Genomic DNA, 27,403 nt, shown 5'->3' with positions numbered 1-27,403 from the left:
TTCCTCCCACGGCAAAGCTGGGTAAGGCAGGATCTCCCCAGTGGAGAAGCATCACCTATTCAGGTGCATTTATTTAAATTTATCTCTCTGTATAAAAAAGAAATTAAATCCTGTTAGTAGCAAGACTGTCTCTTGGCCCACCCCAAAATTCCCCTCCCCTTTAACACTCCAGAACTGTCGGCTCTAAAATTAAATGTTTTCCATAGGAAAGGCCTACTTAGGAAAAAAAAAAAGCTGATAAATAGGTACCTTTGTTTTATTCATCTGTTTTTAAGTCTCATTGAAATGAACAGCGCAAGGGTCTGTGGGAGGAGAAAATCCATCGTAAATACTTCCTTGACAACAACAAAAATAGAAATATGCTCATGGAAATGACACAGGAACACCTGGAAAACCTCAAAGGGCTGAGATGCGACCGACCTCGGCAGGATGGGCAGCACTGGCCCAGGATTCTGGGGACAAATCACTCCCATCTGGTGGCAAATCCCACCAGATGCTGGGATTTTTGTTTCCTTTTCTTAAATTCTTGAAGGGTTCTGAAAGTTACGAACGGCAGAAATCCCTGGTTTTCAGGGAGGTGTTCTCCTCGGCTCTTAAAAAAAAAAAAATCAAAACAAAAGCCAAAAAAAGAAAAAAGACAATTCCCACTGCCAAGTTACAGCAGGAGGGATCCAACACCCAGAGACCCTTCCCAAAAATCAATGTACTAAGGCTGCTGTCACAGGGGACAGGACTGGCCCTGGAGCAGAGGGAAAACCGGATGCTTTATGGAAAGAAAGCAACATCAGATAAATCAAACACAACCAGTGTCACATCCCACTGCTGGGATAAACCATCCAGGTGCCTCTGCATTGATAAATTCCCCTTTTCATTTGTTCTTTTTTTTTTTTTTTCCTTAAGGAAATGGGGAAAACAAACAAACAAAACAAGAACAACAAAAATAAAACCGCTTTGGGAAGCAGCCTCCCCCCAGCCCTCCCTGACCCACCGGCAAACTCCAGTGCCCAGCTGGGGGAAACAGCATTTTTTAAATTCCTCCTTCCTTCCATTCCTACTTTTCCATCAATCCCCCCCTCTCCTGGCTCAGTTTGCTGCGGGGTTGGGATTATTTTTTGTCACTAACCAAGCAAGGGAGGCCAGTGGGGACCCTCTGGCAGCTCCCGAGCGAGGGAGGGACGCCCAGGGAGCTCTGCAGCAGCTGAAATGCGGACCTTGCTCTGGCCAAAAAAAAAATTAAAAAAAAATTAAAATTAAAAAAAAAAAAATCAAGTCCTGTGGCTAAAGGAGGAGAGGCAAGGGGGGGAATCCCAGGAATATCAGTAGGGAACCCCCCGGCCCCGGCCCCCCCGTGGAGGCACTCGGCCAGGCCCTCGGAATGTCTTCCCATAGGAAGACGGCGCCTGGGTTGGGGCACCCCAGCTGTGACCTGTTCCTGCCCCACTGGAACCGGCTGTCCCCGGCCCCAAGTCGCTGTAACTCTGCATTTTGGCCTCTGGATGTACCAGCGCGTTGTTGTTGCTCCCCTCGGATTTGCTGAAGGATTGCCCGAGCGAGTGGATGCCGACGGGGACTCTGGCGAAGCGCAGGTCCTGGTCCCCAGGGAACTGCACCGAGCCCGTGCCCTGGTAGCTGCTGCTCTCCCCGAGGTGGCTCACGGAGCCCAAGAAGGTCCTGCTTTTCCCCAGGGGTTGGGCAGAAGGTTCTAGCAGAGTCTGGCCCGGATTGAGCTCCTCGGCAGCGAATCCGCCCTCGGAGCTGTCGGTGCTGTAAGTCCTGGCGGGCTGCGAGCGGCCGAACTCCGGGGCTGGCGGCTCCTGCGCGGCGTGGCCGAGCGGCTCCGGGTCGGGCTGGGAAAGGAGCTGGAGCAGCGCAGCCGTCACGGCCGGGTTCAACTCCTGGGCTGCTCCGGAGAGATCCCCTTCGGGCACGGGAGGAGGCGGCGGCGGTCCGGGGGGCTCGGGGGGTCTCTTCTCTGGTGGGACAATGCCAGGAGGACACGCTGTGGAAGGGTGACTTCTTTTAAAGACCGTTTCAAACAGAGACAAAGACATTTCTAAGCAAATCAAACCAATCCCTTTGCCGAGGCCGCCCGCTCTGGGATGCTCTGGGAAGAGGCGGAGGGAAGAGTTTGAACGCTGGGCTGGGAGATCAACGTTCATTAACAATGTTCATTAACGCTTTCGCCCCGGCCCCCGCGCACCCAACTCGCCGAAAACAGCTGTCCTAACACCTGGGCAGCCGCGCAGGGAATTCCCGCTGCCGGATCAAAGGCTAATTCCGAGCAGGAGGCAGATGTGGAGCCACACGCCAGCCCGCGCTCCCCCCGCTGCCCGAGGGACGCGGCACCGCCCGGCTCCAGGGGCGGCTCACGGAGCGTGGCCGGGATGTGCTGCCTTGGACAAACACAAAGCCGAGCTCAGCACACGGCTGCCAGCTCCTGAGTGTCCCCTCGGCACCTCGAGGGCAGGGGACACCCGTCACTGCCCCCTCCCACCCACCCACCCCAGCCCTGCTGCCCGACCTTGCCAACAGAGTCCAAAACAAGCTCGCCCCCCGAATATTTGCAGACTGTCCTGAGCACGAGAAAAGCCTTCTGCTTCCTCCCCCCTGCCCCTTCACCCCTGATTTCATCCCAAATCAGGATTTGTTTCCCTCCTGGAAGAAGAAAGCTCCGTCACCCCCAGCCCCCCCTGCTCTGTCCCAGCACAAAGGGGCTGGGCTGGGAGGTGGGAAGGGAGCAGAGCACCGACCCTCCCCTGAGGCAGTGCCACGGCTGCAGGTGACACCAACACGGCAGGTGACACCACGGCAGGGAGGGGACACGACCTGCTCCACTCCCAAAACCAGCCCTGCCTCCTCTGGAGCAACACACCTGAGCTGCCTCCTCTCCCTCGCCCACGGGGGAAGGAATTACTGGCGATGGCAGAGCCCACGGACACCTTGTTGGAATCAGATCCTCAAATCATTGGCAAAACTGGTTATTAAAAAGGTCAAACTTTATTGTGAAAACCAGTAGTCTTCCAGGACCACCCCTCCACCCGTATCCGTCAGTCCACTTTGAAAACTAGATTGTATTGAAATCCAGAAAAATAAAACAACAACTGGGAAAAAAAAAAAAACAACCAACCCCAAAAACAATCTTCAGGTAAAATTTGTAAAGCCAAGCTGATCTGGGGGACAGCAAATCATTCCAAAGAATTATCAACAGAGAACAACGGCATCGAATTCCATCTGCTCTACAGTAACCTAGTTATCTTCCAGGACTAGGGCAACAACAACAACAAAAAAAAAAAAAAAAAAAAAAAAAAAAAAAAAAAAAAAAAAAGGGGGGAAAAAAAAAAAAAAAAAAAAAAAAAGCACGATCACAACTGGCTCGTGGTGGGCGGGTGTTGAAGGCACGAGAACACAGCACGTTCAGCTACATTGCAGGAGGTGGGATCGGGCCAAAACAGGCTCCCCGGAGAGTCTGAGACATACTCAGGAGGCGCTTCTACAATTTGGTGAGGTCGTCACAGGCTGTTGCTAATAAATTCAAAAAATCAACAGAAACAAAAAAAAAAAGACATGGAGACATTTACACTCACCTTTGGAAAGGAAATCCGAGAGCTCACTGACACAAGCAGGGGGTTTTAAAGTCTCACTATAAGAAGCAGCAGTTTGGTTCAGCTTTAGGAGCTGCTGAGTTTCAGGGGTCAAAAATCAGCTCCAGGTAGAACCAGGCACTTGTGGATGCTCAGGTTTTCCCTACAACAGCTGCCACTATCCCTCCCTTCAGCACTCACCACTATTTCAGCTCTTTAAAATCATCCCTGCAGGTTTATTTATTTTATTTGTTTAAGAGGGTAGGGAGGGGATGGTGAAAAAGAGCTGGGAAAAAATGCAGAGGTGCAGCAAAAAAGCTCCCTGGACGTGCAAACCGATTGCTGGGGGGTTTGAGAAAGAACTGACCCTCCAAACTTCCCTTGCATTTTTGGGCAAACCCCAAAACCTCCAATTACCTTCACTGGCCCACTCACAGTGGAGCACTCATGGATTTTTGGGTAATATTTGCCTGTTTGGGCTGTTTAGAGTTATTCAACCTCCTGAGCAGTCCAGCACTTACCGCAGGGAGGGGGGTCAGGGTCTTTCCTCCTGATGTCCAACCACATCCTACCCCCTTCCCTCCTCCCATCCACTCCCTTGCTGCCTCTCTCCCAACACTCCAAAGTCTCATTCCTGGCTGCAGCTCAACCAGCAGCACTCTCTGGGATGCTCTCACTGCTCACATCAGGTGTGTTCATCATTTTTACCTGTGCTCTCCTCGGGATGCCTCGTCGGGCTTTTCCTGGGCCCCCGCTGCTCGCTGCTCTTCTCCCCGTTGCTCTCCTCCAGGGTTATCCCAGGCTCCTGGCTCTTCATCAGCTGACTCAGCAGAACTGCCAGCACGTTCTGCATGTCTCCCTGAGCGCTGGCTGCCTCTGGAGTCTGCTGCTCCTCGGGCACCTCCGCAGGCGGCTCCTCTATGGCTTCCTCCGCCGCCGCTGCCGCCGGGGGCTCGCGGTGCTGCGCCGTGGCCTCGGTCAGGGCCGTGATGGACTGGTTGAGAGCCTCCAGCTGCTGCTGCATCTCGGGGTTGGAGTGGACATTGAGCAGCTGGGCCATCTGGGGCACGCTCAGGTCGGTCTGGCTCTGCAGCAGGTTCAGGAGCACGGCCAGCTCGCTCTGGTTCAGCTGCTGCGTGATGTCGCCCAGGCCTGCGGGACACACGGGGAGCACCAAGGGGGGGTGAGGGTTGGGATGTTGGTATTGCACGTGGTAATGAACAGCCCTTCCCCATGTCCCACAGCCAGGAACAGCCCTTCCCCATGTCCCACAGCCAGGAACAGCCCTTCCCCATGTCCCACAGCCAGGAACAGCCCTTCCCCACGTCCCACAGCCATGATCCACATCCCATAGCCAGGAACAACACTTCCCCACATCCCAGAGCCATGATCGACATCTCACATCAATGAACAGCCCTTCTCCACACCCCACAGCCAGGAACAGCCCTTACCCACATCTCACAGCCAGGAACAGCCCTTCCCCACATCCCAGAGCCATGATCCACATCCACAGCAATGAACAGCCCTTCCCCACATCCTACAGCCACGACCTGAATCCCACAACCAGGAACAGCCCTTACTCACGTCCCAGAGCCAGGAACAGCCCTTCCCCACACCTCACAGCCAGGAACACCTGTTCCCCACATCCCAGAGCCACGATCCTAATCCCACAGCCAGGAACACCCCTTCTCCACATCCTAGATGCACATCTGTCAGCAAGGAGCACCCCTTCCCCATATTCCACAGCCAGGAACACCTGCTCCCCACATCCCCCAGCAATGAACACCCCTTCTGCATGTCCCACAGTAAGGAACATCCTTTTTCCATGTCCCACAGTACTGAACACCCCTTTTCCATGTCCCACAGCAAGGGACATCCCTTCTCCACTCCCACAGCACTGAACATCCTGTCTTCACATCCTGCAGCACTGAACGCCCCTTTTCTACATCCCATAGCCAGGAATATTCCTTCTCCACATCCCACAGCCAAAATCCACATCCCACAGCACTGCAGACCCCTCCCCCACATCCCACAACACTTTAACAGCCTCTGTTTGTGTCCCCAGGCTGAGGGAAGGCAGGGATGCTCCGGGAGGATTTCGGGATGCGGTGCCGGCTCCGGTGGCACGGCAGCAGCACCCCGTGGTACTGCACACACACTGCACCCACAGAGCTGCTGCTGCACTGCTCCCAGCCCTCCCAAACCCACAGCACACCTGGCTCTGCTCACAATCAGCTCAGCCAAGCCTAACTGTCCCATTCCCGGCTTTGGGAAGTGGGGGCAGCTCAAGGATACCAGGCCATGGCAGGGGGGTGAGGGGGAATGGATGAGGATGGCAGTGCAAGCCCGAGCCCCCAAGCAGGGCAATCACAGCTTGGCCCCTCCTGAGGACCCCACAGACCCAAATCACTTCCTCCTGCACTGGGAAGGATTCCCAGGCTGGAGCTGAGCTGCTCTCTGGGATGCAGGAAGGGCGTGTCCCCTGACACAGCACAAAGAATTAGGTCAAGCAGAAGGCAATTCCTCGCTGGGAGCTGGCCTGGGATCACAGCACTCTGTCCTGACCTGCAAGGATCCAGGTTATCCTAAAATACATCCTGGGAGTGGCATCACCTCCCTTCACAGCCCAATGACAAGTGACAAGGGTGTCCCTTCACACTGACAGTGACGCTGGAACTTTTTGGGAATAAGGGTGCAAGGCTTTGGTTTCAGCAGCTTAAAATGGAGCTTTCTCTTGCTGATAGGCAATGGAGAACGGGACATTCTTTTCCCAGCTGTTTGTTAATCCAAGCACCACCTTTTGTCCATCTGCCATGTTTCACTGAACACATGGATTGTGCATTCCCTGGAGCAAGAACTGTCTTCCTCGTTACTTGTCAGCACAGCATTGGACACAAAGGAAGCCTTAGCCCATATCTGGGTTTTTGTAAGGCTTCTACAGAACAATCAGGGCAGCTTTGTGTAAATCCACATTCCTTCCCTCCAACTATTTTCTGGGCACAAGGGAGTTGGTCACTGTTTGGAACAGTGCACAAGTCCAGGTCCTGCCAGTCTGGATCACCTTTTCTGCAGCAAAGTGCAATAATGTTCATTTTTTCCCACCAGCCTGACACTTCCCACCCCTAATCTTCATATAATTTACCAACGAGATCAAACTTCAGCTCATTTGCACACCCTGGACGTGGCTCCACCTTCCAGCCTATGATTCCTATGATTTGTTTCTCCACTGGCTGAAGTGACTCAACGACTCCTTTCATCATTCAGCCTCTTTTAGAACTAATAACACAGCTCAGAACAAATTCACAGTCAGCTCATCAGTGACTTCTGAAGACCAGACAGAACCTTCTGCGTCTTCACAGCAGAGAGAAAAAAAAAAAAAAAGAATAAAAGAAATGAGGACAGGAAGAGCCTGGAATGCCCTTTCTGTAGAATTAGAGGTGAAAAAAGAACCAGACTGGCTTAAAATCAGACCCAAACCTCCCACACCCAGGGAGGGAACACACCAGGAGCCTCTTCCAGACCCAGGTGGGCACTGACCTACTGCATCTGCAGCACCAGGCTCTGCTTTGAGCTGGGCAGGCTGGGGGGGCACAGGACTGCTGTTGTTTTTCACAGTGTCTGTGCTTGTAACAGAGGTAGTTTCTTTCCGAGAAACTTTTGATACCGGAGGCTCCTCCACGGCCATCCCGCTCTGCCGCTGCCGCCGGCGCTTCTTGCTCCACAGCTCGTGGCAATCCTGCCAGTGGGGGAGGCTGCAAGAGAGTGAAAAACGTGGCAGGGAAACCAAGGGAATCCTCAAAACCCACAGGAAGGTCTCAGCACAGATGGTGTTGCCCCTGTGGCTGCCCTTGGATCGCTGGAAGTGGCCAAGGGCAGCTTGGATGGGGCTGGAGCCACCCCAGGATGGTGGAAGGTGTCCCTGCCCAAGGCAGGGGTGGCATTTAAGGTCCTTTTCCACCTAAACCATTGCAGGATGTAACTCTGTAGATCCATGTCATGTTGTTCCACTTTTACAGATGGAGAAATGGACTCAGGAAGGGTTTTTGGGAAGAAATTCCTCCCTGTGAAGGTGCTGAAGGCTGGAATGGATTTCCCAGAGAACCTGGGAAGTGTCCAAGGCCAGGTTGGACCAACCTGGGGTAGTGAAAGATGTCCCTGCCCATGACAGGGGTGGGACTGGATGAGTTTTAAGGTCCCTTCCAATCAAACCATCCTGGGATTCCATGATCCATGACTGCAGCCAGACTATCACAGGAAGGGACAGGTCCTAAAGCCAGTGTAAAAATAATTTACTTTGCACTGGGACCTGATCCCTGAATGTGCTGGGATCTCACTGCAGGCACACAAAACCAGTGGGTGCACCAAGCTCTGGGAGTCTGGGAGTGCCAGGAAAGGCCCTTACTTGAGAAACAGTGAAAGGAACAGGGATCTCCAGAGCTGTGGCTGCATTTTCACACAAACCAGTCACAGTTTTATCATCTGCTTGACTGGAGTGGGAGAAAACTGAGTGACACTGCTCAACTCTGGCAGTCAATTAACACACAGCCTTAATTAGGCCTGAGCAGTTCTCCATAGCAGAGACAGGGCTGTGCTACATCTACTCCTGCACATCTTCCAGCAGAGCTTTAGAGCATCTTACAAACATTAAACTGGGCTTTATAAACCCAGTCTGTCATCAGGCAGAAAACCAACAGCACAGGAAAAGCCATTTGCTCATCACATGACCAAATACAAGGGCAGAGTTGAGAGAAGAACACAGAAATCATAATTTTGACTGGAAAAAACACCATGTCTCCATCCCAAAGCTCACAGAGGGGGATGGCAGCTGGGACTTACTCTGGAGGTGCCATTTTGCTGAGGTCAACGTCCTTCAGGAAGTCACTGTGCAGGGCCTGCTCTGCTGTGCAGCGTTTGCCAGGGTCCAATGTCAGCATGTGGTCCAGCAGGTCCAGGGCAGATGAGGGAATGCTGTGGGGAGAGTGAGAAACAAGGATGAGCTAATGGAAAATGTGTGGAAAAGCTCAGTGGCAGGAGGACACCTCAGGCCTAAGGGGAATCCACACAGCCAGAGCTCATTGCTGGTGATGCAGCAGGGCAGGCACCAAGTGTGGGGAGAGGCTGGAGCTGTGCCTGGGAGGTTCAGGCTGGGTTTTGGGAAAGGATTTTTCCTCCCAGAGGGTGCTCAGGCACTGGAACAGCTCCCCAGGGGATGGGCACAGCCCTGAGGCTGCCAGAGCTCCAGGAGTGTTTGGACAACTCTCAGGGACAGGGGGGGATTTTTGGGGTGTCTGTGCAGGGCCAGGAGCTGCACTGGATGATCCCTGTGGGTCCCCTCCAGCTGATGATATTCCATGATTTCCACTCTGTATTTTGCCATTTGTGAGAAGCACCTCCGCCACAATTCCCATAAAATTATCCCACAGGCAGACCCCCTGAAGAACATCCCCCTGAAGATGCCACACTTCCAGGAGAGCAGTCCCCAGCCCCAGGGAACCTCTCTGGAGGTGGCTGAGGTGTTGGGAGAGGGCACAGGGAGCCCAGCCCGACTCACAAGGAGAACTCCTCGCGCAGGCGCCGCCGGTATTGCTTCTTGGGCTTCATGGTGTTGAAGTAGGGCAGCTTGATGACATCTGGCCACACAGCTGGGCAGGGGCTCCCACAGAGCCGGCTGGGGAGCAGGGAAGCACAGTCAGCCAGGGAACTCACAGAACTCACAGAATCATTGGGTTGGAAGATATTCAAGACCTTCAAGATCATTGAGTTGAACCCAGCCCCGAAATCTCAACCAAACCCTGGCACCCAGTGCCAATCCAGCCTTGGTTAAACACCTCCAGGGCTGTGCCCTCCTCCCTGGCAGCACATTCCATTTCAGGGGGGTGTAGAGAGTGATGAGGGCACCCCTGAGTCTCCTTTTCTCCAGGCTGAGCACCCCCAGCTCCCTCAGCTGCTCCTCACAGGGTTTGTGCTCCAGACCCCTCCCCAGCCTCCTTGCCTCCTCTGGACACGCTCCAGCCCTGCCCCTTCCTAAATTGGGGGGCCAGAACCGGACACAGCACTCAAGGTTCAGCCAGGAGGAGCAGAGCCACCAACCTCAGGGAAAACACCTTTCTAAACCTGCTGCAGGAAGAACCCAGGGCTGGGCACAGCTCAGATGAGGTGTTGAAAAAGGAGGTGTCAGGAAGAGGAAAATGTTGAGGTTGAGTTTATAAATCATTCAAAACAATGACATTTTATTTTTCTTACTACAAAGTTTAAAATCTTAATGTTTCTTACTTAAACTTCCCAAACTCACTAAATTTTAGTATTTTTACAATAAGGGTGGTGAGGCTCTGGTAGAGGTTGTCCAGAGAAGCTGTGGACTTGATACCCCTGGAGGGGTCCAAGGCCAGGCTGGACAGGGCTTGGAGCACTCTGGGACAGGGGAAGGTGTCCCTGCCATGGCAGGGGTGGCACTGGGTGGGATTTAAGGTCCCTTCCACCCCAAATCATTCCAGGATTAAAACTTTCAGCGTGAGAAGTAATTCAGGTTGGTGATTTTTGGACTCAGCAAACAGCAAGGTTTACTGAGGCCACATAAATCAGCAACCACACACCTGGTGTAGGTGTGGACACCTGATTATTCCCATTTGCATTCCTGGCCCTGTTTTCCAGGCAGGTTAGAGAACAAGGGCTCCTCTAACTCACTGCCTGTGTGCACGAGCAGCTCCTGCAGCACCTCCCTTCACAGACATGCATGTGCAAAGCTTTACCTGATTAATTCAAGCTGAGCCAGTTCCAGATTGGCTTGAAAAATAGGCTTCTTTGTAAACAGTTCCCCGAGGATACAGCTGGAAGGAGGAAAAGCAAGAGGTCACGACAGCAAACCCTGGGGATGAGCGTCTCAACACGGCCGCGTTTGTGCTTTGCCTGAGGAGAGCGATTTGCATCAGGGCTTGTAGTGACAAAGTGACCTGTGTGTACAGAGTCCCCAGCCCTGGGCTCCTGGGAATCACCTCCTGCAAGTGGCTGCTGCGTGCTGGAAGCCCCTGTCAGGTTAACTCTTTGCAGGGAAAGGAGGATGTGTCAATGTGACAAGAGAAAAGAGCCCAGAGCTCTCATTTCCTCCAGGTTCAGCTTTTGTTTGGGTTTTCCACTTCCCTCTGCTGGCCCAAGCTGTCTGTGGCTGTCAGGGCAAGCAGAGGAGATGGATTTGTGCACACAGAACTCTTGTAAGAGAGGACAGAGGGAGCACCTCTGACTCCTGCAGCCCTCAACAGCTCTCCTTCAGCCACCAGGAATCAGTGCCAGAAGTAGCTGGGGAAATGCAGGCACCTGGCTGGAATGGGAACTGAGCAGCAACGGGGCCTCACAGTCAGTAATTATAACTAATTATTAGTTTGCCCAACCTGTCTTTGTATTATAAAACCCTGCTCAAGTTTAGCTAGGACATTCCAGTGGGAAGTGCACACTGTAGGGAATCCAGTCTTGGTTCTACTGCTAAATCCTCCAGTCTCTGCTTCTGAATTATTTGGAAAAACGTTCCACCTTTGTGGCTGAACTGCCCAGACTCCTGTTCCCCAGACTTTCTGTACCACTGAAACTTCCTAAAATCTGAAATACCTACTTAAAGATGTTTTAGTTAAAAAAAAAAAAAAATTAGTGGCAAACTGCAACTTAAAGAGTTTAGAGAAAAATTCTCTAAAAAACAGACTGAAGGAGTGAGCAGCACAGGGCAAATGTCACAGCTCTGTCACCCCTCTTGATCTCAAAGGTATATCAATATCAGGTTGGTATGCATTTTAAATAGTGAAAATGCTATTTTTTTACCCTTTCTCATTTCAAACCCAAGGAAAATCTCATTCTAGGAGTTTTTACTAAGTGATTTTAATGAGGGGGCACACTCCTGTCCCTCAAAGCACTGTGAAATACTCCTGCCTCATCCTGCATGGCTGGGAGAGATCCAGCTGTGGGAATTGGCACAAATCAAGGAGCAGCTGCCATGGGAGTGCTCAGGAGCTGGCAGCAGAGGCAGGGAGGGCAGCAGCACTCACCCACAGCTCCACACGTCGATGGCAGGGGTGTAACGCTCCTCCCCGAGCAGCAGTTCTGGGGGTCGGTACCACAACGTGATCACTTTGTTGGTGTAGGGACGGCTGCAAAGCAAAAAAAAAACCCAAATAAAAACTCATCCCAAGAGCCACAAAACCCTGAAAATTGCTCGGTTTTGCTTCCCAGCTGCACTTACACCTGTTGGTGGCAGCAGGGGGGTTTCAAGTGTTTGCACTTCTGAGTTAAAAACAGCTGAGCATGGATTTTACAGGAATCAGGAATTGCTGTAGATACCCAAGGCTGAAAATCTCTGACCCTCAGCAGGCTGCCATCACTGAATGGTGACTGAGCTTGGAGCAAAACTCACTCCAGGGAAGGTCAAAGCAAGCAGAGAAGAAGTTTTGGGTCCTTCTGAGCTGCTCTTCTAATTAAAAGTTATTAAAACCAGCCAGGAGTGTATCTGTCCAACAGCTGAAGCTGGATGATACCACTGAAAATGATTTCACTTCCAAGTGAGGAAATGTGTGGATAACTAAGGAGAAAGAAGCTCATCCCACCCAGATGAATCCCTTCCCCTTCCTCACCTCTCCTCCGAGCTGTAGAGTCGGGCGAGCCCAAAATCTGCAAGTTTGATCTGCCCACTGAAAGACAAAAACACAGCCTCTGGTTTAAATCACACTTAAAACACAGAATTATGGAATGTACTGAGCTGTCAGGGACCCATCAGAACCCAACTCCTACTTAAACCCCAGTTAAAGGGTGAGGAAACTCCTCCAAGCAGCAGAAAAGCCTCACAAAGCCACATTTGCAGGAATTACTGCTGGATATGCCAGGCTTAATTCTCCACTTCTGACTGAACGCTTCAAAGAAACACAAAGTTAAAAAAACCCACCAATAATTCAGTGTCATCTGTATCACAAACCCTTCCCAGCAGGCCAACATCCCAGAGAATTTTTTTAGGTGGATATTGAGACATTTGGTTGTTATTTTGGACAAGATTCTTGTACAGCTGGTTACCTGTTGTTCAATAAGATGTTGGAGCACTTGATGTCTCGATGAAGGAAATTCTTTTTGTGACAGTAATCCAGACCCTCCATTAACTGTTTCATGAAAGACTTGATATGGTCCTCTGAGAAATGTACCAAGCCAGATTCTAGCAGCCCCATTAGGTCATGGTCCATGTACTCAAACACAAGGTAAAAGGCACCTGGGATAATAAACAGAAAAATGGTTGAAAACAAAAGGAGAGACACAAAAAAGAGGATGAATGAAAGGAGATTAAATTGTTGAAAGAGTCTTTGTTGTGCATAATTCTGCTGGAGTTGTCCTTTTTTTTTTTTACAGTCCTGTGCTGCTTTGGGCTTACTGGGTGTCCTTTTCCCTCAAGGGGTAAAAAAGCCCCAAAACAACAAAGTAGCTCCACCAAGCTGAGATCTGAAATTAAATAACACTCAAACTCAATTCCTCTGAAGTTCTGGCCACATTTACCTTCATGCTTTGGTTATTTTCTTATAAGAGTTTGTTGAAGGATTACTGCCATGCATGGTTTGAACCTGTGTTTGGGCTGTTCCCTTGTCTCTCCTGGAAGAGCAGGTCCCAAACAAGAGCCAGTGGGATGCTAAAACTCTTTATCCACAGTGGCTGAGGACAAAGAACTTTTCACACTACTACTAAGTTTGTTGCCACTAATCAGTGTTAAAAGTGACCCTGAAAAGGCTTTTTTTTTTTTTTTAAAGACTGCTCTCCTGTGACTCTGCAAGAATGCAACCATCCTTTGATCAACTCACTCCAACTGGAACCTGTCCTTTGAGGTGAGGCCAGCGCCAGATCCAACCGCAGGAGGACACAAAGAAACAAACCCAGCCCAGAGCCGAATTAACACCAAACCAAGGGGCTGCAACACATCTGTGGTGAACAGAAACCACCCCTGCAGCCAACAGTACCTTTGTCCTTCTTGAAATCCAGTGCATCTTGTTTGTCCGTGACGATCTCCTTCATGTTGACCACGCTGCGGTGGATGAGCTGCCGCAGGATTTTGATCTCGCGGATGGCTGTGATGGGGAACCCTTCCTTCTCATTGTCCAGGCGCACCTTCTTCAGAGCCACCAGCTCACCTGCAGGGCACAGGGGTCACAGCCTGCTCACCTGCACCCCCAGGGGAGTTGGGAGCAGCCCCAAGCAGGGAAAATGCCCACTAAGGGATCTCCCTGCTCATTTTAGTTCAATCGCTCTGCTAGGAGCTCTCACCTGACACCTGTGCTCTTCCTAACCTGCTCTGTGAGAAATGGATTTGTAGAGGCCTCATAAATAACAACAAATACTCTGGAGAAGTTGAACTATGAAAAATGCATTGTCATAAGACCCACAAAGAGTAATTTTAGATTATTTGCTTTAAGGTATTTGCAGCATGGTGTGGCAAAAGCTGATAAACCAAGAAACAATTATACTATATTGCAATTAAGAAATAGTTTGCCTCTGATTTTAATGGTGTGAATTATAACATCTGTATTATCTCCCCCTTCTCATGAGATTGAAAACAGAATAAAAGATTTTAAAACCCCTCTCAGTTGCCCCATCTCTGGGTCAGAAAAGGGCTTAATCCAACACACTACAAAGGGGGAACAGAAGTTTACCCTGGAATTTCCCAAGCTGTGCTGCAATAAAATCTGACAATCTAAAAAGCAGGGGTTCAGCTAGCACCTGTGGCCACCACAATCTTCTGCCCAGGCATCAATCCACACCCCAGGGCACAGGATCTCACCAGCAGAGCAGGAACCTGGGCACTCAACTCAAGATTCCAGAGCTGCTGCTCTCCTGCCCCTTTGGGAAAACACCCGACGGAAGTGCTGGAGTCACTTCTGGCCCTGCAGGTGTTTATCACTGTGGAGCAGCACTGGCAGGGAGCTGAGCACACCCAGAGAGAGGGATGTACCTGGAGCCACGCTCACCTGTGTCCTTGTCCTTGGCTTTGTAGACCTGCCCGTACGTCCCTTCTCCGATGATGCCGATGATGTCGAACTTGTCCACGCAGCGCTTGCCCCAGTCGCTCTCTGTCTGCCTCCTCTCCCCGTAGCGAGGACAACAGATTCTGCAGGAAGGAACAGCTCTGTCAGACACCTGAGGGCTCCAGCTCAGTGCCATCCCACAAAAAAACCCCACCTGCTTGACTGGGTTAATCCCTAAAACATCCTGGGTTAATCCATAAAACATCCTGGGATAATCCCTGGACACCTGGGCTGGTCACCAGGGGGAGGAAGCAAAACAGAGCCTCCAGAGCTGCCCAAGCAGACAAAAGACCAAGAATAAACACCAAGAACACAGCAAGGCTCAGGCATGCTGGCAGCACACTTCCAGAATGTTCATTTTCATGTATTTTTGTGTATAATCCCAACTGCTCCCAATACAAAAATATTATCCTGGATGGCATTATCACACTGGAACAGGGCAAAAATGAATGTTTGGGATATTTTGCAAGATATTTGATTTTTTTTTATTGAAAACACTCTGTATAAAACCTCAGGGGATTTTGCTCCCTCAATAACTGCTTAAATTTGTGATCAGGGGAAGTTCTCTATGCCTTGAATGTGGAATTGTGGAATCTCAGAATGGTTTGGGTTGGAAGGGACACAAAATATGATCCAGTCATGGGCAGGAACACCTTTCACTATCCCAGGGTGCTCCAAGCCCTGTCCAGCCTGGCCTTGGAGACTTCCAGGGACCCAGGAGCAGCCACAGCTGCTCTGGGCACCCTGTGCCAGTGAAGAATCCAAATCTCCAATTTGGAACAATCAACTTTTGAAAGCAACAGGAGTTTTATACAGAGATGCTCATCCAGAGGTTTCTTCTGGCTAAATCAAAGAGAAAAGAGCTTTTGGGGTAGATGTGGCTGAAGATTGGACATGACACACTTCAGCAACTTCTGCCATTAATTATCAAATAAATGGGGCAAGCTGCCTTTAGCTGAGGGTCCAAATGTGAAACAACCCATAGGAAACAGCCATTATACTGAATAATACAGAAATAGGAACTTGTTTTCTCCCCCATCTCACTTCCCTCAATAAAAACCTCTCAAACCAGTCGGGAGACTTGAGCCTCAAAGATGTAAAAAAAAAAAAAAAATTAAAAAAATAAGAAGTCAGCCTTACTTTGGTCTCTTTTTGAAGGGTTGCTGAGGTGGTGTGGCTGCCTTTGGTTCTGGGGAGTCAGGAGGAGATGGGTCCCCCCCAGGGAGCTCTGGGGGGAGCGGGAGGTCCGTGAGTAAGTGTCGTGGTCTCTGCTCTCTGTCTTTCTTCACAGGTTTTGGAGGAAGAATCTCTTTTGGACTAAACTCCGAAAAGTTAATACAACACAAAAGTCAGACTCAACAGCCAGTTAAACAAACAAAAAAATAAACTACTGCAGGATTACACCTCTGGTTGACAATGTTTAAATGTCAAAATCAGCACGTCAAAATGTAAAATAAACCAGCTTAGGTTTACAATGCTCATACACCAGGAGAGAAAAGTGTCAGAGTGGAACACATCATGGAATGAACACACAGGTCTGCACTAGAACTTGCTCAATTTGCACAAATCAGTAGCAGTAATTCAGAGTTTCCTGTGAGGCAGCTCAGGGGATCAGCCAGCACCCACTTTCTGACCTTTACTTCCTCTATTTACTCCATTTATCACCATGAAATTAAGTGCTTGACTTGGTGAGGACCACTATAAATACAGAGCCAGAGCTAAACCTTCCTCCACAAGAAACTTTTAACCTTTCAGCAAGAACTGAAATGTGGCTTTAACTCCCAAATGCTGCTGAGGAACCAGAAGTTGATTTATTAAATCCAATGACCAATTATCAGGAGTTTGGTTTAGGCTGGCAGGAGCAAAACCTACTTTCTCTTTCATGTACTCAGTGAGGACAATTCCTAGGTTTGAGTAGTCACGAATTCTCCATGCAAATCTCTGCTTCACCAAGAAAAGGAAAACAATTCAGAGATTCAAACAGCCTTCCCAGGTCTGTTTTTAGGGCAGGAAGCAGATTTGGTGTTTGAACCACCAGGTCTAACATTTTAGAATAAATGAACTGATGGAAGTAGGTCGTTTTGCCAATTATTTTATTAGACACTGCCTAATAATCTGCACGACAATCTCTTGTGAAATCTACTTAAGGAAGGAGGAAGATAAAAAAAACACCAGAAATGGAAGAGGTGGATGGGCTGAAACTCCCCTCCATTGACAGCAAAATGCTTCAAAGCAGAATAATCATGTTCAAATATCCACAGAGAATCACAAGGAATTGTTAAGGCTGGAAAAGATCAAGTCCAGCCATGAACACTGTCACAGTCACCACTAAACCACAAAAAGACTCAGCCTTTGTCCAAAATAAAAACAACTTCTTTGTAAGACCATGGTGGGAAGGGTGAAGGTGTGTCTGGAGAGTGAACCTGCAATACCCAGGTTCCAAATTACCAATTAGCAGTTCTCAATCACCAAAAATTCCCATTTTCTCGCCTTTTATCTGCTCAGTTCCTCTATTTGCATATCAGCACTTGGTTCCTCTAAGCTCAGTTCCCCCAGGACACCTGGGCTGGTCACCAGGGGGAAGAAGCCAAACAGAGCCTCCAGAGCTGCCCAAGCAGACAAAAGACCAAGAATAAACACCAAGAACACAACAAAAGCTCCTTGGAGCTCATTTGCTTTTCTCCTCTGAACCAGGAGGAATGGCATCTCAAAACCAGCAGGAATTTCAGCAGCCAGGTGAGTGCTGTGTCACCAGGAAGCTGCACAAGCTCTGCACCAAACCAGGATTAAATTTGTACCAATTCCTCCTAAACAGCTTTTCCTCCTCTCCTGGTGAACCAACCAAGCCTAAAAATGGTGGTGTTAATTCTTGAGAGGTTAAAGAGTCTCTACTTGAACAAATTCTGTCCTTGAGCACTTCAAAACCCAATTTCCAACCCTGTATTTGCCATGGGCTTGGGGCTGGAACATTCCCCAGGCTCAGCAAGGACAAAAGTCCAGCTCAAAGAGTTTTGCTCATAAAAATGAAGGCCACTGGTGAAGGGTGAGATTCTGCACTGTCAGGGCCACATGGAACTGCCACCAGACTCAGCAAAACAAGTGGGATTTCCCATCCTTTTATTGGGAAAAAGTCATACAGAGGCATTTCCTGAGCCCCAGCATCACCCCAGCCCTGAGGTCAGGGATAAAACACTTTTACAGAGCTAAGCCACACCTGGGTGGTAAAAAAAAACCAAAAAACAGAGCTCTAGGTGTGAGTGGTTGAAAAAATAAAATAGAAATTTGCAGGACAACTTCTGGAGTTAAAAAGAAGGGAACACTGCAGCAGGATTTGCTTTGGGAAAATCAGCAGGCAGCTCAAAGTTCCTGCTCAGCACAGACATTTAAAACCAGTAATATTTACTGAACAACATCACACAGGGAGGGCAACAAACACACACCAGCCTCACTTTTAGGCTGGAGGCAGTGAGAACATTTCCCTGCTTGCCATCAATACCAGAATCATCCATGAGAATCAATTCAATTATTCAGAATATGTAACACTTCACCACAGGGTGATTTTATTGAGTCAGGACTGTGGGATAGCACACTGGTCACTGAAAATGTGCTTTACTCCCCAGTCCCAGCACATCTTTAGGGATCACTGGGAGGATAGAGGAGGTTTTAGGAACTACAGGATAAGCAAATCAAATTAAAGAAAAATATCACTGACGACCTTAAGTTAATGGCACTGCAACATACTAACAGCTAGAAAAGGAGAGAAAAAACAACTGTTTTGGTTTTTTTTTTCTTCTCCACTTCATTCTGGATATTCTGTTCCTTGCCTCCCACCAAAAGAAACCCCATGAGTGGGGTTTTCAGAGAAATTCATCACAGAACACAAAACACAAACACCCCCAGCCCAGCCAGAGCTGCAATCACAGGACAGAGCCAAGTCTGCATGTTTTGATCAGAAATGATCAGGAAATAAAGTTGAAGCAGGTGCAGTTTCACTAATTTTTAAACTTTTTCAAACAAACAATACCTACTTCTCAAGCAATGAATTGCTTGCATCAATTACTCAAGAATTAAGACAATACTCAAGTTAAACCAATGCTGGTTTTACACATGGGCATGGCCTGTGTGGCTGGTGAATCAGGAACAGAAAAAGCTCTGGTTTGGGTACTTGTTAAGAATTTTTTAGCTTTTTCCTGTTATTTGAGTAACAGTTTCTAAAACAAACAAACAAAAAAGTAATTTTCAAGTAAGTGTGCAAACAGCTCCAACATAAAGAGAGGCAAAACCCCAGATCCACGTTCCATCCCTGTAACAAACAGGAGCAAGGAGTGATGTGAAACCTTTACCAAGCAGCACTAAAGCAGCAGCCAGACCTCTTGTTTCCCACAGAGATAAGAGACAACAACCTGCACGAGACCATGAAACTCTCCACACAAACCTGGCAGGGCCAGCACCTGAACAGCCCTGGGATAACTCCTTTAAACCAACACCACAGTTGTACTCTGCAGGATAAGCTCATAACTGTAAAACCAACCCAAAAAAAACCCCCCTCTTTATTCAAGGCTTTGCTGTTAAACACAAAGGGGATGCTCTTTGTGACCTTACCTATCCAAGTCATCTTCCCCAACTAAAATAGGGGGGAGCGGAAGCGGAGGCAAGGTGGAAGTTTTCAGGTGTGGGATAGCAGCCGTCACAGACACTTGGGTTTTTGGAGCCACCTGGACAGAGGACTGGGAGTTCACCTGAGAGGATAAAGTAGACGTCCTTGGGTGGGAAGAAGATGGCAAAGACGTTGGGGCTGAAGGAGGAACCTGAACAGGAGTCACTGGGGCTGGAGGCAAAGGTGGGACAGCGGGCGACGGAGGCAGCGGCGGCAGCGGCGGCGTGGGAGGCGGAGGGGTGGTGGTGGGCAGAGGTGGAGGAGGGGATTTGATGGCGGGGAGGGGGGGTGGAATCTCCTTCTCTGCTGTGTCTGTCTCCTTTGGAGATACCAGGTCCTCTACCACTGCTACAGGCTTCGAGTCTTTTGTTCCCGTGGGTTTGGAATCCCTAAGTGGAACAGGGTGTTTCCTCTCCGAGTTCTCCTCTGCCTTGGATTTCGTTGTCTCCGCAGGGGCTTTAGGCTCTGCGTTGGTGTACAGTAAATTAACCGAGTCCGTGTCCGAAGCTTTCTCAGATTTAACAGTTTTGGTGACTTTTTTAGACTCTGTCCCAGCCTCCTTCAGCTCAGCCAAGCTGTTCTCCTTCCTAGCCAGGAAAACAGGGGAGCCTTTCGCCTCCTTCCCGTCCACCTTGGCTGCAGCGGCCGCCGCGGCCGCTCTCTCCTTCTTCTTCCTGCTGAGCTCTGCTCCCAGGCTGGAGTTCAGTGGGAGCCTGCTTGGGGAGATGCTGGAATGGCGACTGCGAGAGCCAGACCTCTGCTTTTTGCTGTGAGATGAGTGCCTTGAGTAGCCAGGGCTGCGGCTCCGGGACTTGACGGATTTCCTGCGGAGAGAAATGAAACGGAGCTTCTCTCACCCTCTGAGCTGCTCACCAACAGCTGAATGCGTTATTGGTCAGCTCAGGGAGGCCACAACACCTGTCAGGAGAGGCTGGAGCTACTGAAAGGAGTCTCTGAGTCAATCAGGAGCAGTTTTATATCATCCACCAGTTTTATATCATCTACCATCATCACCCACCTTTCCTGTGCCAGACCCGCCGGCACACCGGGAAGAGAAGGGAAGGATCAAGGCTGGACAAGCCCCAAGGGAAAGAGGAGATCACAGCTCACACACCCAACAGGAGGCTCCAGTCCAGAGGATGAGCTGGCAGTTTAGGAATATTTCACAGAAATTATGTGCAGCTTTAAAGGAAAGCTGGATAAAACAGGAATGCTGCCTCAGGAAATCAGGCGCTTCAAGCTGCTTTCACCCCCTTGGTTCTTTTACTGCTATCAGAACTCAAATTTGCATGGTGTGATTTGGAAGAAAGAAAAATAAAACCCAGGAATTTTAAATCTATTGGTCAAGGTCTTCCTGTACAAAAATGGGCTTTAAATCAGGTGTGTGTGCAGAAATAATCACAGAAAATCTGGGCTGGGAGAAGGAATATTTCACAGAAATTATGTGCAGCTTTAAAGGAAAGCTGGATAAAACAGGAATGCTGCCTCAGGAAATCAGGCGCTTCAAGCTGCTTTCACCCCCTTGGTTCTTTTACTGCTATCAGAACTCAAATTTGCATGGTGTGATTTGGAAGAAAGAAAAATAAAACCCAGGAATTTTAAATCTATTGGTCAAGGTCTTCCTGTACAAAAATGGGCTCTAAATCAGGTGTGTGTGCAGAAATAATCACAGAAAATCTGGGCTGGGAGAGAAGCAAGGCAGGAAACACCTCACACCATCAGGCCTCTCCCCACATGAACCTGCTCAGGAGAGAGGGGAAACTGATGGGAAACCAGATAAACACTAAAATGGAAGTGGAAACTGGTCCTTCCAGTGCTTGTATCACATTCCTGATAAGCCAGAAGTGTTTCCTCCACTCCAGGAGGAACAAGGATTGGGCAGGGTGAGGCAGGAGGCTTTAATGGTGTGGTGGGCTCTGATGCCAACAGGACAGCCAAAAATTGTGACTTCAAACACTGTAACAGACACTCCACTCAGGACACATCTAATTTGGAAAACACAGAATTCCCTCAAAACAGTCCCACAGCAGTTATTAAACACATTTAATAGCAGCAGTCCAAACACAGGTGACACTGAGTCCCTTGTAATCATACTCACAACATAATTAACAACACCAATTAGTATTATCCCAAGACAATAAACATTTGGAAAATAAACTGCAGAAGTGAGACAACAGAAAGTTCTTGTCCCAACACCAGCAGCACCTTGCAGGAGGGGCAGCTGTGAGTGTGGGAGGTGAAGGGTCTCCCCATGGAAGACTCCAAGGATCAGAATTCCTCACTCCCACTTGGAAGTACCAGCCCAAGGCTCGTGCTGACAGTGGTCAAGAACAGCAGGGCTGTAGGTAAGTCCTCACCTTTACACTTGCAAAATAAACATACAACCAGAAGGAGGAAAAAGCAGGGTCTGCAGTCACACAGCTGTTTCCCTCCTCACACTGTCTGCCATGGGAATGCTGCCTCAGGATCACCTTTTTCCAAGGTTTCTGCTCAGTGAGCTGACAGCCTGAGCAGTTTGTCTGACACCACGAGCTGGGTCAGCAGTTACCTTTTCAGCAGCTCCAAGACATTTGCAGGTTATGGAAAACATTCCTAATGAATCCTGTAGGATGTCACTGACTGCAACCACAAAGTTTTGGGGTTAAGATTCCCTACTGCAATTCACCCAGGATGGATTGTTCAAGATGCTGCAGCGCCCCTTCTCCAGCTCCCTGTCTTCCATCCTGCCCCAAGAGAACCCCCAAAAGTTACTCCAGTTCATGGAATCATGGAAGGGTTTGGGTTGGAAGAGACCTCAAAGCTCATCCAGTGCCAGCCCTGTCATGGAAGAGACACTTCCACTGTCCCAGGGTGCTCCAAGCCCTGTCCAGCCTGGCCTTGGGCACTGCCAGGGATCCAGGGGCAGCCACAGCTGCTCTGGGAATCGGTGCCTGCCCACCCTCACCAGACTTTAATCCAGCTGGATGCAGAGCAATCAAACCAGATCAAAGTAAACTTCTCCAGAAGTCCAATTTCACCTTATTTAATGGTGCTAATTTAGAAAGAGCCACCAGGGACACCTGCCTGGAGCAGGGCAGGGGAGGGTGGGGAAGTCTGGAGTGCTCAGACCCTCTCACAGGGGTTGCTGCACTTCCCAGGGCTGGAATGACTCCCTGATCTTCCAGCAGCAAATATCCACAGTCCTCTGCCCCACCAGGAATAAATCCACCAGGAATTATTCCAGGAATAAATCCACCCATTTCCTCCCAGTCCTCTTCACTCCACAGGCACCCTCACCCTTTTTCTCTTCACTAACAATAATTCCCTACAGTTCCCACACAAATAACTGCTGTTTCCAAGCCTGTTTTCCAGGCTGGTGTTCACAGCTGCTTTGTGAGACCTGAAAAAGGCTCCACATCCAACTTCTCCCAGCTCCACCAAAACCACCTCACCTCCCATCCTCAGAGCATCAACAGCCCCCAAAAACACCAACCCAGCACTTGCTGAGGGGCTTTTTATCACTGCATATCTCAAATAAAACAGGCAATAAAGTGCAGAAGATGCACAGGAAGGTTTTGCTTCCGGAAGAAAGCAATTTCTATCTTCTGGAATGATTTTTTGTGGCTTTACCTGCAGCCCTTTTTAGCACTTTTACCCCTTTCCCCCTTAATTTGTGAAGCCTTGGTGTAGCATTCCACACTTGACTTGCTTTGTCAAGGTTTTCCAGGATGGATGAGGGGCAATTCAGCCTCACATTCCTTCCTCATTCTAGATAAAAATGCTCTGGGAGTAAAACCCACCCTGCTGTCCCTCCAGAACTGGAAAACAGAAATAAAAGATACCAACCATGACAGCTGTAAATTAGCAAAGAAATGATGGCTTCATCTGAAAATCCAAATTAAAAAGCACTGTGAGATGTATTTAAGTCACACAAGCAGAAGATTGGGATGAGGTGAATGCTAGAACCTTCCATGCTGAGATGGCCAAGGTTAACATCCACATAATTCCCTATTATCCACCCAAAACCACCTACAAATATTTCAGTATTTTACCTGCCCTAAACAACACAGAGTTAAGGATAAAGCAGAAAACACTACCTGGGAGGCCTGACTGCTCCAACTTCTCAGGAAACAAGCTTTAATTCTTATTTTTGAATGCCCAGCAACTTTTCACACCTCACTACACACTCAGCACACCCCACCTCCTGCAAGCTGAGGGGCTCTGGAATTCCATCTTCTTGTTTTAGCTGCAGTGACAACAGTTGTCACACAGAATGGCAAAGCACATCTGTTATTTTCCCTGCTGACCAAATCATCCTGGTTTCCTCCTCGATGGGAAGTGAGCTGTTTTCCACAGCCACTGGAAATGCAAACACTCTGGATTTTCTCCAATCAGCACAGCACATGGGTGCAGCTCCCTAATGATGTGTTTTGGACATGGAGATGAAAGAAAACACAGAATGCACTAAAAAAAAAAAACCATATTGTCAGTCAGTGGAAATAATGGAGTGTCCCAGAAAAGCCTGAGGAACACAAGCCATGTTCAGGTGTTCCCTGCCTGAGTGTGCCAGTTAAAGAGGTTTTCTCTCCCAAAAAAATGTTCCTGCCTCTCCACAGGAAGCACAGAAGGGATCAGCCACTGCTCAAAGTCAGCTGCCTCCTTTCAAACTCATCTGCAGCACGTCAAGGTGAGGAAGGCTCTGCCCACCCTCTCCCTCAGGTGAGCCCCCCTGTGCCTCCTGGACACACCTGACCAAGTCTCACCTCACAGCCTGGGAGCTCCACAAAGCAAAACTAACACATGAATTACAACTCAGACTTCACCTGACACATGGAAAACAGGTGAAATTCCCCGTGTCCCTTTGCTACACTGCAGGCAGGTGTTTTCCAAAGGGGCTGGAATACCTCACACAGCCAGTGAGTTATCTGCCCAGGAAAGAGAGAAGAGTAAGTTACCAAGCCAGAGGTTCAGAGAGTTGGGTACAAGCTGAATGTAAACAGTGAGTAACCTTTGGAACTTATCTGGTTTGGGGTCCAGCATTTAGTCAAGAGTCAGAGATGTCCTTAGAAAGCAGCTCTAAAAGTTTAGGGAAGCAGCACAAAGTGCTCTGAAGTTGCTCCCATAAATCAGGGAAATGTAACCTGGATTTCTCCACTCAGAAGCAGCCAGCCACTCACACAGAGAGGTTCTCCTGGGAAGGAAACTCTCAGGATGCCTCTGCAGTTCCCAATGGCTTCTCCCTGCTCAGGGCTGGACACTGACCCAGTGCCACAACTGAGAGTTGTATCAGAGAACTGACTGCACCCTCACTCTTCCAAAGGCTTGGTAAATAATGTGTCAGAGTAGCAGCACCAGGCAAAAAGGATTGAAGGGAAGGAGGAGAAAACCATCCAGGCCTCTCCCTGAGAGCCTCCCAGGTGTACACAGAGAAAACAGGCCAGAGGAGGAGCAGCCTGGAGGAAATTTGCACTGTAAAATCACAGTGGAATACAGAGATTTTACGTCAGAGCTTCCAGGGGGTTGAAACCAACACAGAACTGCCAGCAAGGACAAAGGCAAGTTCTCCATGGAAGACAGCACTCCTGAAGTTCAGAGTTGTGGTAACAAAGAGCAAATTCCAAAAGCCCTGTGTGCTTTGGGAACTGCTGAGCTGGAGGATGCAGCACAGCAAGCACAGAGCAGAGCATTCCTATGTCCATTACATTCCAGGTCACATCTGAATTGCCATGGAGCTCCAAGCAAAGCTCCACAGCATCCATGGAGACAACTGGAAACTCACTGAATGCAAGCCAGGGCTAGAGAAAGAAAAGATCAACGTTAGACTATGTCACAGGATGATTAATGAACACCTGAAATAAAACACACACAGCTACCTTGAAATAATTGTTTCCTTCTGGAGTAAGAGGGGAAAACAGAGAAAATTAGAGGTAAGCCAAAATCCAGCTGGTTGCTCCTCACCCTTCCAGACTGCCCAGATTTCAGAAGGGAAGGGAAGAAATTCTAGTGCTGAGAAAACAAAGTTTAGGTAGAGTGATGGAGTTTGCATGTGGTTGTCTCTAATCCAAGAGGAAAGAAAAGACAAGACAGTTCAGAAAGAGCAAAATCCACCCCAAAGGAGCCCTCCTGAAAAGCAAGATCATGTTCCCACATGCAGCAAACAGATAAACCTTCCAGAAACAGGTGAAAACATTCCCCACGGCTGAACTTCCCGCCAGGTGAGCACCTTAGGTCCTGCTCTGGGAGCCTCCCCAGGCAGGGGCCACTCCAGAGGTGGGTGTAACTTAATCCCAGAGCTGCTCCAGCCTCCCTCCCTGCCCGGAGCCAACATGGACGCTGCCTCCTGCCACACACAGAGGCGTTTCCCAAAGTGTCAACTCCATTTCCAAGGGAATTGTCAAGGCCCAGACCAAAGCAACACCACACACGTCACTCCATGGCCAAACTGGGCACCAGTGGGGAGGAAAGGAATCACACAATCATGGAATGGTTTGGGTTGGAAATTCCCAAACCATGGAATGGTTTGGGTTGCAAAGGGCCCTCAAGACCATCTCACGGGTAGGAACACCTTCCACTATCCCAGCTTGCTCCAAGCCCTGTCCAACCTTGGACAACTCCAGGAATGGGGCATCCCCAACCGCGCCAGACCCTCACAGGGAAGAATTTTTACCTAATATCCCACCCAAACCCACCCTCCTTCAACCTGAACCCATCCCCCCTTCATCCTATCACTCCAAACTTTCCTAAACACCCTTCCCCCATCTTCCCAGCACCTCCCTCCATACTCCCAGCTCCACCCCAAGCCCTCCCCAGCTCCCAGCACACGCACCTGGCGATGGGGCTCCGGCTCACGGAGCGCTTGGAGGCGAAGGGGCTGCTGGAGCGGCGGCGGCTGTAGGGGCTCGGGGACCTCCCGCTGTAGGAGCCGCTGCCCCGCTCGTAGCTGGACGAGCGCCTCCGGCCGTAGGGGCTCACGGATCGCTGCCGCCGGCTGTAGGGGCTGGGCGAGCGGGCGTTGGACTGGTAGCCCACGGGCTCCTTGTAGGGCGGGCTGAGGGACTGGCGGCGTGAGGAGCCGCCGGGGCTTTTCCTGTAGGGATCGTAGGTGCTGGAGGTGTGCGAGCGGGGCGGGCTGAGGTCGTATTCCTGCACGTAGGAGGCTCCCGAGGGGCTGTCGTCCAGTTTGGGGCTGTCCGACCATTTCCTGTGAGGGCTCCTGGATTTCCTCTTCGGGCTGTCGATGGTTTTGTAACTTTTGGGAGCATCCCTTTTGCGATGGCTTTTGCTGCGCTCTTTGTGGCTGGACTTGAGCTCCCGCTCCTTCCTGGATTTCTCCTTGTGCGCCTTGGCCGAGCGCGATTCCTTGTTGCTGCTCTTGGAGGAGAGCGCCTTGGGGTGCTCCTCGCTCTCCAGGAGCCTCTTGGAGGATCCCGATATCCTCTCCTTGGCGGACCTGCTGGAAGCATCCAGGCTCTTTTCCAACTTCCTGTCTTTCTCCGCCTGTTTGCTCTTCATCAGCTCCCGGAGTCGCTTGTGCTGGTGGTGCCGGTGCTTCTGGGCCCTCTCGCTCCTCTCCGCCCTCCTCTCCTCGTTGTCCCTCCTGTCCAGCTTGAGGGCCACATCGTCCGAGAAGGTGTCCGAGTCCGAGCTGATGTCATCGTACTCCACCAGCGGCTTGATCACCGCTCCCAGGGGCGCCGCCGCTTCCTGGGCCGCCAGCGGGGACTCCTTGGAGTGCCTGGACTTGTGCCTCTTGTGCCTGGAGCCCGCCCGGTGCCTCTCCTTGCTGTTGGAGCTCCCGCTGCCCGGCTGCGAGGACCCCCCGCCGCCGTCCTTCTTGCCCCCATGTCTCTCCGGATTTGGCATTCCTCCCCCGCTGCGCTCGGGAACGGCGAGGGGGGGACTCCGCGAAAGCCCCGAACTTCAAACTCCCTCCGCGCCCGCCCCTCGCACCATCCACCCCGGCCTCGGTCCTCCCTCCTACATGGGGAGCGGGGCCCGAGGCCCCGGAGGAGGCGGGAGGGACGGGGAGGGGAGGGGGGAAGGACCCGGGAGGGGAGGGGGAAGCGCCGCGGCCTCACCGCCTCATCCGAGGGGCCCAGGCCCGGCGGGCAGCGCGGCCGCGGGGGCGCCCCGGGAAGGCGGGGCCCGGGCCC

The 27,403-nt window shown here is 50.3% G+C and overlaps 1 protein-coding gene across 2 annotated transcripts; it reads right to left on the bottom strand.

The window, feature by feature from the left end:
* Nucleotides 1-242: 242 nt before the first annotated feature.
* On the bottom strand, nt 243-27,397 carry CDK12 (cyclin dependent kinase 12). Of its 2 annotated transcripts, none has more exons than XM_041426343.1 (14): nt 26,077-27,397; nt 19,217-20,095; nt 15,755-15,931; nt 14,558-14,697; nt 13,553-13,723; nt 12,627-12,816; nt 12,194-12,250; nt 11,612-11,713; nt 10,331-10,408; nt 9,133-9,249; nt 8,418-8,549; nt 7,119-7,333; nt 4,290-4,733; nt 243-1,999 (listed from the first exon to the last, which is right to left on the bottom strand). In XM_041426343.1, the coding sequence occupies exons 1-14, from the start codon at nt 27,111-27,113 to the stop codon at nt 1,317-1,319; spliced, it is 4,422 nt and encodes a 1,473-aa protein (XP_041282277.1). In that variant the 5' UTR covers nt 27,114-27,397; the 3' UTR covers nt 243-1,316. The 2 variants fall into 2 exon arrangements, with proteins under 2 accessions (XP_041282277.1, XP_041282278.1); XM_041426344.1 differs by lacking the exon at nt 243-1,999 and adding an exon at nt 2,655-3,522.
* Between the last annotated feature and the right edge of the window lie 6 nt (nt 27,398-27,403).

Source organism: Onychostruthus taczanowskii, unplaced genomic scaffold (assembly GCF_017590055.1).
Source record: "Onychostruthus taczanowskii isolate IOZ18803 unplaced genomic scaffold, ASM1759005v1 scaffold91, whole genome shotgun sequence".
Classification (NCBI taxonomy): domain Eukaryota; kingdom Metazoa; phylum Chordata; class Aves; order Passeriformes; family Passeridae; genus Onychostruthus; species Onychostruthus taczanowskii.
The sequence above is the reverse complement of the archived record's forward strand: the minus strand, read 5'-3'. Positions and strand labels throughout refer to the sequence as shown.